At 35.8% G+C, this 12040-nt stretch overlaps 1 protein-coding gene across 1 annotated transcript in view; it reads right to left on the bottom strand.

Annotated features, from left to right (window-relative positions):
* LOC121872959 (actin-related protein 8-like) overlaps window positions 1-10923 on the bottom strand; it is an 83310-nt gene extending 72387 nt beyond the window's left edge. Inside the window, exons 1-5 of the mRNA XM_042376105.1 lie at window positions 10583-10923; window positions 7792-7959; window positions 5194-5406; window positions 4332-4505; window positions 1774-1884 (exon numbers count right to left, since the gene is read on the bottom strand). Coding sequence (XP_042232039.1) covers window positions 1774-1884; window positions 4332-4505; window positions 5194-5406; window positions 7792-7959; window positions 10583-10603 — 687 coding nt within the window. The 5' untranslated portion in view covers window positions 10604-10923. The remainder of the gene's footprint in view (window positions 1-1773; window positions 1885-4331; window positions 4506-5193; window positions 5407-7791; window positions 7960-10582) is intronic.
* Between the last annotated feature and the right edge of the window lie 1117 nt (window positions 10924-12040).

The raw sequence follows: 12040 nt of genomic DNA, 5'->3' as shown, positions 1-12040 counted from the left end.
GCACTGGAATGAAATATGCAACCGTAAAAACAGAAATACATGGTTTAGCGTATCCTGAACGGCGGCCATCTTGAAATTCAATATGGCGCCCACGAGGTTGAGTTTCTAGTGGTTCCATATCTGAAAATATTCACCATGTATTACTCTATATCTGTGCCAAAGTTATAGCTTTCATGATAAAATGCACAATTGTTTGGCTATGCCGCTGTACTATTAGATATTATCTATAATTCTAGATCGTGACAAGTGACTCATACGATCACTTAAATCAAAAGGAATGCCTGAATGTGTGATCTTTATTGAGACCTTCAGGTGAAACAATGTTATTTAATGAAAATTAAAATATAATTTTCAACCAGGAATATGCAACATGTTTATCCTTAGAATTTCCCTATCCCCACTACTTAAATTTTTCTTTTCATTAAAAGTTTCTCAGTCCTTTAAATATTAAAAGCCTCCCAATCCTTTAAATATGCTTTATCACACAAAATACTGTTGTACAGTATTATCACATTTTCAAGTAAGAGAAATAACTGCAAACTGTACCAAATTACAATATTGTTCTGTTGTATAATAACATATTTTGGGTACACAAATGGTATAGCGATAAGATAAAGTAAACAAAGTCCTCCGATGGCAAATTCCTCAACTATCACTAATTATGTATCAAAGAACCATATATCTGTCAAAAATCACCAAAGCAAATCTAATTTGTGAAAGTCCATTAAAAATTGTTGAACAATTTGATTTTACATACTTTATAATACAGTGGTCCCTCGGTTAACGAGCACAATCCGTTCCAGCAGGTTGCTCGTTAACCGAAACCATTGTTTCAATGGGTTTTTGGGTAATTGGTTCCAGCTCACCGAAAATTGCCTAAATTCAACAAAAAAGGTAGAAAAGTACACTTACTTTGAGGTGTGTATGTAGAAGGCTCCTGGATGATGATGATGGGAATTAGAATGGGGGTGGAGGAGAAGGGAGAAGAGAAGGCTTTGGGGTGGAAGAGAAGTCACTCCATGGCACCATTTCACCCATAAAATTTTAGTTCTCTTGGTGTAATTCAAGATTATTTTCTTTAAATCAACACTGCTCTGCATTATATATTGTCAATATGTAAAATAAATTTCAAAATGACCAATAATTTGCTTGGAACACAGAAAAAAAGCATTTAGTTGAAGAGAGTCTCAAGCAAAATGTTACCTCCACTGAAAACAGAGAGAGACTAACGCCTGTCTGGTGTGTTAACAGGCTGGATGGCATGCCAGAAACTAGTTTCTTTACCTTCAATTATGTTCAATAATTGTTAAAATGAATAAAAAAGTTAATATTAAACTTTTAAAATTATTGAATAGTATAAACTTCTTGATATTTACTAAAATAGTAAGGAATTTAAGCCCTAAAACCAATTACTGTATAGGCGGACTACTACTACAGCTGGTGGACCGCCAAATGCAAGCGAAAACATGTTGAAGTCGGCTCGTAAAAAACTCGTTAATCGAGGGATTGCTCGTTAACCGAAGTTAAGAATCTTATGGAAGGTAAATCATTAACCGAAATCTCGTTAACCGAGGCGCTCGGTAACCGAGGGATCACTGTACATAAATTTTAATTACAGTACTTACAGACTGACACACACACCATACACACATTGATTGCTATTTCCCTCTGTTCAGGATGGGGGTATAAAGAAGAAACAGAGTTTGTCAAACTAAATCCTCTTTCCTTCTTTTGGAAAAAAAAACTAAGCAAGATGGCCACATAAGTACTTACCTGTAAAACAAAGCAGCCACCAAAGCCCAAGCCATTCAGTAACAAGTTGGTCAACTTCTTTATGTGGTCTCGGTTATATATGTCAGGGATAATCAACACTGCACGGTAAAACTGCAAGAAACAATACAGTATACTTGTTAGTTCTCTATAAACAGTGTCTAGTTAATATGATAAAAGAGAAGAAAAAATTTAATTATCTTCAAGTGTGTGTGTGTGTGTGTGTGTGTGAGAAATCATGGGATACACATACTGGAAGTAGCAGTGGGCATAAATAAGGAGAGAGCATGGTGTAAAGTGATTAGGGGGTAAAGGAAGTGCTACTGAAGAATGATGTTGGATATAGATAGGCATAAACCACATGGATACTTGAGGCCTTGTATGCCTGAGAGAACACATCTATTAAAGCAGCGAGTACAAGATACAGTTATGATATACAGGAATACTTCGCTAGTCACGACACAGATATTTGCAACCCCACTTATCTGCAATTGATATTTTAACACTCCTATTCAATATCCGCAAATGACAAATAACGCTACCCTACAGTAATATTTCAAACCAGGTAGGCTAGCCGCAGCTCTCATATTCCACTGTAAGGCTCTCTTCACACGAGCATCTTTTTTTTTTCTGCGTATGGTCCCAAGCGGTTTTTTCCACGCGTACAGACCTCCACGGTTTAGAAATAACCAAAGTTTAATGGGACAGCTCACATGGAGCATACATGTGAAAATTTACACCACTACCTTCATACCATAATTTTACCACACACAGGCTATGATGCTGTAGTCTCTATTGTGTAGTACAGATCATCTTCCTACCTAATATAACCCACTTTATGATTAGGGAGTGAAGGTGGTTGTGTGCAGTACTGGCCACAATGCCTCCTTGTGTATTGAAGAAGGGTTAGTCCCCATTGTCCGGTTTTCTCAATGCCTCTAACAGGCTGCCAGGCACATGGTACTGTACCCACTTTTATCTTTAGGTCCCTCAAACTACTACAAGAGATTACTGTACAGTATTTCTAAATGGTACCAATGTTGTTGGACCGATCAAAGAAAGCAAACACATAATTCATCTGATAACATCTCAAATCTGAATAAACACCTAAGTTATTAAACTACATTATCCCAGTAATTTCTTAAAACACCAAAGAGATATTCATTATCTGATATATATCTAACTGTTCATTTGCAACTGGAATAAAACTTTTATAATGTGAAATTCTCAGAGATTGTGATATAAACAGCTACTAAAACAACTCATGGATGACAGACATAATATATGTAAAGCATGATGAAACTTGTAAAGTTTCAGTCATTGCACCTGGCTGGAGGCATTCAAGTGAGACTGTCAAGAAACAAAACTGTGCCATCATGAGTTGAGGAGCAGGTGTTTGAAATAACAATTCAAAAGTTCTCCAGAAGTGCATCAGGGCACTAAAACTAAACCCACCAGTTTAATATCACGGGAGTTTATTCAGACTTCACAGGTTACCATTTTTAGTTAATTGTTAATTCATTTGGTGCATTTAGATGATAATTCCTATAACTTCCTCAAATGATTTTGCAAGTTTTGTCTCTTGAAACCCCCAAATAACTTAATATCCAGATCAAATATTATTCAGAGCACATTCACTGCAGAAAACAATTAGGTTAGGCTAGGTTGGCATTAGCTAGTTAATTTTTAGGTTAAATAAATTTGGATTACTAGAAGAATCTCCATCCCAGCTTATTCCTATCTGAAACAACCAACTTAACTCACCCATCACATTGACTATGACTGGGGGGTGAGGTGGTGTGTTGTGCATATGTTAATAATCCGCCAGTAAAAATTTGAAGATCAAGTAAACTGTGTGTCTCACACAAAGATCATAGCAGCCAGAGTACAAGCCAGCATGCTTACTGGCTACTAACAGGAATTCTTTAAGAAACAAACAAAAACACTCAGCCTTACAATGCAAAGTAAGTTTTCTCAACTCATGTAACTGTCTTAATTACTGTAAGGCAAACTGAAAGATTTAGAATGAAATTAGCACTCAAATAAATAAAAAAGATTATCATTTACCATGCAATAATGACACCAATAAGTTACATATGGAATTCCAAAACCTGAAGAGTTGGTTATCAGTGTGGTGATTGGCAAATACAGTAGCAGGTATTATGAAGGTGATACTGGACTTTTTTATGACCAAAAATGGGTCCAATATATCATGACTGAAGATGTGTTTGAAGCATGTGAGCCAATGAACAGGAGTCAACATAGTCAACTTAATAGACATGAAATCCTCACTGGCCTATGGGTCAACTGATGGTTCAAGTGAGATTGAACAACCCAAATTTAACTGGCAAAACATTATCTGGCTACAGTACTTAGTTTTTGATAGTGTACCTGTCATTAAATAGGCTTTCATTGATAAGAAAGCAGAGAGGACTTTTGATGGTTTGGTTCTCTCATAGGCCACCCACTTCCTCTCATCAGTAATAAAATGTAATTTTTATTTTTTGGGGCCCCCATAGTGCTATCTCTGTCTAATAATAACTAACACAAAGAAGCCTAACCTTAAGATCCTTAAGTGGGACATTCAGAACTGTGGAGATAGAGTGACCCCAGATGGTCTCTAGGTCAGCCAGCACAGCACTAATAGAACCACCCAGACCAGTGTGGATGTTGAGGTCACCACGCACAATGGGAAAATGAATACTGTATTCCAGACTGGGATGCAGCGAAAGAATCTGAAATGGAGCACAAGTAATACAGTATTTACAGTTAAGTACAGTACAAATTTGTATTATGTAAACAATTCTAAATCAAACTGTCAAATTTCATGACTGATTCAGACTGCATCAACTAAAATAGATAACGTCCCACACTTTAGAGACATAATAGTGCCAAAACTATCTAACAGATCAGAGATGAGTGAAATAAAATATTTATATTGTAGTTCTATATTAGAGAAAACTCTTCAATTACCAGACTAATTCATGCAAGCCTTCTGTTATTGACAGGATTCCTCTACTTGGAGTGTTTCCTTTTTACCCCCACCATCAAAGCACACATCTCATATGGTATTGTACAGTATATAGCTATTCAACTTAACTTAATTCTGGGGCTTCACTACCTTAACTTCTTTCTTTATGCTAGCCTTGTGTAAACATGACAATAAAACACAGAAATACTTTACACAGATAATTTTTTTTTATATAAAATGTGTGCTTACAGGAAATATTAGAGTGTTTTACAGCTTAATACTAAGTAAGCTTAGTGTGTTGTTTGGCATCATGTTAGCTGCCGTGATCTTACTGGGGTAGCCCACTAATTATATTCGACAAAGAGACATCTGTTATTGAGAATATCTGGTAATCGGAATTCATTATTGAGAGGGTTTACCGTATTAAGAAATATATTACATAAGTTCTCTACCTCATCACCAATAATATATTCCTTGTCACAATTCACCCATGGGGGTGATGGCTCTGCTTCTTCATCTTCAACAGGTTGTATACGCTTGTTATATACAGCAATCTGCTGGGGAGGTGTAGCGAAGCGCCGGGATCCATCTGACATGAGAGACGACTGCAGGATGTGACTAACCTTCAGTCGACACTCTTCCAACTCTTGTACAGCATCTGCATCCTGTAAAGCACATAAATTAAACTCAAACTACACTTAATCATAAGCATATGGTAAAAAATAAAAAAAGCATAATATTATAAACTACATAAATAGATAATAAATAAAAAGTGAAACAGTATAAAGATCTGCACTACAAAAGTGCAAAAGGCATCTCCCATCTAAATTTTGTTTTTGATAAAATATAAAGAGTATTTTGTTGAGTAGATGGGGAGAAAATTATGGCTTCTATGGATGGCCTTCACAACTTCAACTTGTTGGTCATGAAGAAGCATATGGATGAAACATATTAATTCAAAATATGAAAAATCAAAATTTTGTTTTTGTTTTTTTAAGTGATTACAATGTGAAGTGTCTGAAATATGGCACATCATCATCAATGCTTTACAGACATTTTCCACACTTGCGTGGGTTAGCTGTGAATACCCAATGACAGTTGTTGGGTAAAACCAGAACAGGGTGTCCACCCCTGTTCACCACCACAAACATAGGGTGCCAGCCCAGAAAATGCAACAGTGACCAGGGGATGGGCACAGTTCTGGTGACCCAGTTGCCATCAGTCATATTGAAGCAAAGTTTTTACGTTTTACTTTTATCCTCTTCACCACTGATCGGCTTGTTAGCCACTTGGGCAATCGGTCACGTCTCTGTTACGAACTGTTGGCAAGTAGGCCTACTGAGCATGCACCGGCTCTTGAATGTACTTGAACCTGCTCCAGTGTTGGTCAAATCTGGTCTTGAAAGAGCTCACACTCGGTGCCGTAACAACACTTTCTGGCAGATTGTTCCAAGAGTTCACAACTCTCACTCCGAAAAAGTTTACCCTCACAGTTTTCTGGACCTGCGGCATTTTTAGCTGTGACCCCTTGTGGTGGCGAGCGTCCGCCAGCTCCAGGTAAGGACACTTGACAGAGGAGTGCCCCTTGAGATGCTTATACACCTCAATTAGGTCGCCCCTTACCCGTCTGTAGTATAAGCTAGGCAAGTTCAGGCCTTCCAATCTCTCGGGGTAGTTGAGGTGCCGAAGCGCAGGCACCAGTCTGGTGGCCCTCCTTTGAACCTTTTCAATCAACTGACAGTGACTGGGTGCCCCGATTAACACCAATTCACAGGGTGAGAACAGCTAGCAAGGCAGGGTCGCAACTCCCTGAGGCAACCATAAAAATATCTACCCATTAAGTGAGACTGCATCCACATAAAAAAATCAAGGTGATTGATGCTAAATGCATCAAATGGGTAAAATGATGTAAAAAGTGAATTGAGTGGTAGAGTATTACAGTAACAAAAAAAAGATGTTTCCACATGGGCTCAAACCTGAGTCTCCAGATTTACTGACAGATGTATCAAAAACATCATGTGGTCTTAGTTTTTGTTCTTCTTTTCCCTTACCTACACTTGCATTAAAATCATCAATCATAATTAACATTAACTGAACTTATAGCTTCTTTTGCCTTCTATAATTCTTCATCAACTTTTTCTAAAAACAAATTCTCATTATTATTTGTTAGTGCATACACCAGAATTATTAACAAGTCCCTGAGTTTTGTGCTCAACAAAGTAAACTGCCTGAGAGTACCAAAAATTTCTTTACACAACTACCCAACTTCTGCTTTTCAAGAATACTGTACCATCACTGCTCTCATCCTTTTCAACACCTGAATACTGTATATCCAGTGACATCCTTCTTTACTTATGCTACAAAAATCTGTCCTTAGTTCGTGTAATTCTAAAACAACCCATTGAAATCATGTCTTTTCCCTGTAAACATGCACGAGTATATACAGTACAGTATTTCCCACACCCACATTATGTCCAAGTTCCTTTTTCTGTTTTCAGCTACTCCTTCAGGTTGCCAGATTTTTGTTTATTGTCAAAAATTTTTTTTTGCTCAGAAAGTGTTTGCTTTGCCCTCAGTGACAGTATTAATTCTCTGTGGTCCACGGTGGAGCTTGAAACCCCCTTGGGGTTGGTTATTTACCATAAGGGTTGGTGGCCTCCTGGGCCATTGACAGAGTTTCATAGTTTAACTAAATTCTTACAATAGCCTGCCAGGCTTACCAAGTGCTCAAAGAGTAAAGTGCACTGCAAAATTGTGAGAAGTCGGACAACTACAGATACACTACTGTACATAAATTCCAAGGGTGTTACATATGGTGCAATTCCGACAATATTCAGAAGCCAATTTTGGATAATATAAACCATTAAAAGTGTGGTTATAAAAAACAAGTAAATCATAACACTGACAAAAAAGTTTCAATAAATGACTGTCAGGTTACTATGTAGAAATCCTTAAACAATTCAATATGGTGGACACCAATCTTGATGTGATCTGAAGCGAGGCATTGATAACATCTATTTTAAGAAAAAGAAACAAAATTAAAAACTTACCAACTTGGCTTGAGGAATCAGAAAAGGGTCACTGTACTCCGACACGCCACTTCGTCTCTTACGAGCAATGGCATGGAGGATTGAGTGAGGAACAGAGTCCGAGGGACGACCAATACGTAAATATCGTGACCCAGGATGAAGTATGATGCTTGCCTGAGCTTCCAAGTGCTGAAAGATAAATACAATAAATCTATAGTAAAGGTTGGTGACCTGGAGGGATAATTCAAGAAACCTTCCCTTCTTAATAAACAAAACAATGAAACAGAGATCAAATTACAACAAGGTTGTTCATTAACAAGTTATAGTACTCGTAGTTGTTGTATTTTTATTACTGTACTTACTATCATCCAAACAACATTTGCTGAAAAAATGAACAAAATAGAAAAACTGCTTCAGGTATTAGCTGTGTCCTTCACTATTACCTCAACATTTCTTGAGAAAATGTCATTTCCCCCTTTTCCTCAAAATTATGATTTTCTCAAGGAAATAAAGGTAGAAGAAACCATACCGAAATACCTGTACACTAGAATGTGTTTTCGTGTCAAAATCGAGTAGGCAGTAGAATACAGCACCAAATAATTACTGGTCAGGTCAAGTTTCCTTAGGTTTGATTGATGCAGTTTTTTGTTTTTACCCCCACAATTTACCTAGACTTGAAAGCCCTGCCTACTTTGTACAATCATTGTGGTAGGTCACATCTCCATAAATTATATTTTCGGTAATAGTGGAAGACAGCTAACACGAGAAGGAATTATTCAATTACACAATTAAGTTTATTTTTTCCACAGATGTTCTTTGGATGATAGTATATAAGTAAGGTATAAAAGATGAGGGAAATTGCAGGGTAAAACAACAAAAACCTAATCATATGACACTGAAGTGATGTCTCTATGTGCTTTGTATGTGAAGAAATTATGCAGTGGCTAAATTACCAATCACGGTTAAATAGCCTCACAGGCTGTTTTGGGCTATTTTCCCAGTCCATTGTCTATGTAATAGAAGTACAGTAATGATATAATAGTATTTATTGCATTATCAACTATGTATTACTAATCTTAACTAAACAAACCTATCTTACTTTACCCCCGGCATATTAAATATCTTGGTTCTAGGTCGTTTGCGAGGGAAAAGTCATGGAACAAAAGTGTCTTAGAATTGTCTACTCTCCTGATTGCAAAGATAAAATTCCCAAGATTCAGTGGTTGGTGGCAACAAATGCTATAGTTATACCTCTTCTAGTAGTTTTTTATTTTCAACTCACAATATCTTGGTTATGGGTGAAATGTGCTAAAGTGTCATAAAATAAAACTGTCTTTTTTATTGTCTGAAATTATAATTAAACAAAAAATCCCTACCCATCCCCTAATATATATTGACCCACAGCTCAGCCTCACCTACTCTGAGTTCTACTGAGTGGTGAGTCAGTTACACAATTACATGCCATCTCCATGGATATTATTCTTTGTTATCCTTCTTTAAGGATAATGTATAAATCTAAAAAAAAAAAATTATACATAAATATTAGTTTCAGCCACAACTCGGTTCGAGTAATTTTGTGTTTACCATGAGCTACTGTATATGTTGTCAATAGGAGCAACTTTTTCTAATACCACTTCCGTCACAAATGGATATTACCCGAGAAAGTAAATTCACAAAAGAAATTAACGTATATCTGCAGTCACCGAGTGATGTCTGTTTGTTTATAACCGACCTATTCATTGGTACAAAATATCACAATAAGTACTTTCTGTTTAATATGGCAGGACGGCTAGAAAGTTAGGTACTGTACGGTTAGGTAGGGTTCTTTGGTTGGTTAGGTCAGGTTCTATGGGGGAATGGAAGTAAAATTCAAATGAATCACACCAAATACCAAGGGAAAAACAAATGTCTATTGGTCAAACAGTAGTTGTGGCTGAAACTGTAAATTTACCAACACTATTACTGTACAGTATAGCATTACTCCAGTAAAAATTAGTTTTTATAACAATTTCACCAATTAGTACTAGATATTATTTTTCGAAAGGATTTTGGTGTTTTTTAATTGATTCTGACATTTGTTTCTTGTGGACCTAACATAACCTATTACCCTACCCTAACCTAACCTACTGAAATATCTATTGAGATAAAAACGAATATTAACCATTACTTCTATTATATAATCAATGGACCAGTAAAATAGCCCAAGCCATGACCGGTAATGTAGCTTATTGGAAGAAATTCATTATTTACCATAAATATTCCACTGAAACATATGTCGTGCAACAAACGAGCTGCTCGGTCAGACTGTACTCTCATGTAAAAAAAAAAAAAAAAGTAAAATTACACAATGCCACTTCAAAAAAGTTGTTTTCATTAGTACCAGACATCAGAGTAAGTTCTTTCTGTTTAATATGCTGAGGGGACCAGGGTTCTTGATAGGAAGTTCGGTAAGGTTAGGTAGGTTTACTTGGTTAGGTCAGGTTCTATTAGGCTCGATGCAATGTGAAAATCAATGAAATCGAACAACTCCTTCTGGTGTTTGCCGTCTGCTCCATATTCGTTTTATTTTCCACCAAATATAAAGATCAAATTCTTGGAAATCACTACCAATTACATAAGAAAAACCTATTTCTGTTAGTGATTACCATCCATGTCCTCTACAAAATCTTTACTGATTTACCTACCGTACATATTGCCACAGGGTAAAACTTCCGATATGTAAGTATTATTTAATAAATTAATTAGTATGAGATTTTTCAATGTTTTGGACATTATTGTGTTGTACCATATATTAACAATATTGTTGACTTACCTCAGAAAATGGCTCAGGCATCTCTCCCCACTTAGAAGTTCATTAAATGTGAATTCATCTTATAAGGGTTTATTAATTTATGTGTAAATATCCTTCTACAGTAACGTGATGGACGATTTTCCTCCTGTTACACCGGTATGGTAATTCAGACACAGCTTCAACCTCTCATTATACAGGAGCTTCCGTCTGTTACACACCCGTGCGTTTGTCTTACTATATTCTTGCTTAATTATTGTTCTTAATCTTAGACCGAATAGACATAAATTAACATGTATACAGTCGTTTGATAACCGTAGTGATTTAAGTTATGTTGTTGTGACTCATAATAGAGAGAGGCTGTTGTCCGATTCCTTCCTTCTGCTCTAGTAATTGAACTTTTTTACACCTGGTTAATTAAACGAATATATTGTATTATTATATTGTATATAATATATATAAACAATATTTTTCATAAAATATTCAATGTTTAAATTCCAATAACGGTAATACATTATTTTTCAACTAAACTTACATCAGTGGTCAATGAATCGGACAAATATTATTTGGCAACATATTTAAAGAAATCTGCAAAAAAATATTTGTTTTATCTCATATATATATTTATATATTTTTTTAAATGGTATTGGAATAGTGGAATTACTAACCGTGTTATGCACTTAAAGACCTTAACTATTGAAGCGCAGTGATACATAACAACAATCTGCAAAAATAAATGCTAATATTTCTTACTCTTTACATTACCCGCCTCAGTGTCAGGACCTCAGAGTAGGCACACTGTACTCCAAGCCTTCGACAGTATTGACACTTATCAGCCTTTTAAATGTTTGGGCGATTATTTAAATTAGTACATTTATTCATAATTTATTAATGTATAATACCAGAAATATTTAATACGCTTATAACACCATAATAAACCACCCACATTTACTAAATATACTCCCATAATATAATTTTTAACCTCAATATAATGTAAATTGTTACTAACGACTTAATTATTTATGAATAAATAATGGTAATACAAAAAGTGAGTAATGATCAAATACTACCTATTTTATTACTAATTAAATCGTTGTTGCTGGATAGTGTATATAACCCTTTATCTTATCAATTAATAGACTGTATCGTACTCATATATGAGGGTTGGCAACCATTGTCCTCCACTCTAAACGTTACTTTGTTTTGATGTAACATCACTCTTTACAAAGGTCCCAGTTGATGATTTACTAGAGTTCCTCATAGATTCCCTGGATGATATTTCACTGCCCGTCTCGAAAGACGACTTCATCAAACTCATCAAACTATGTATTAAGGATTCCAAATTCGAATTCAATGGAGAATATTATGCTCAAAAATTTGGTATGGCAATGGGTAATCCACTCTCACCTGTATTAAGCAACCTATATATGGAATTCTTTGAAAAGAAACTATTAAGTAATATTTTACCAAGAAATGACCTCG

Source organism: Homarus americanus, unplaced genomic scaffold (genome assembly GCF_018991925.1).
Source record: "Homarus americanus isolate GMGI-L3 unplaced genomic scaffold, GMGI_Hamer_2.0 scaffold11022, whole genome shotgun sequence".
In the NCBI taxonomy this organism is placed as follows: Eukaryota; Metazoa; Arthropoda; class Malacostraca; order Decapoda; family Nephropidae; genus Homarus; species Homarus americanus.
Note: the sequence above shows the minus strand (reverse complement) of the source record. Positions and strands in the feature narration are given on the sequence as shown.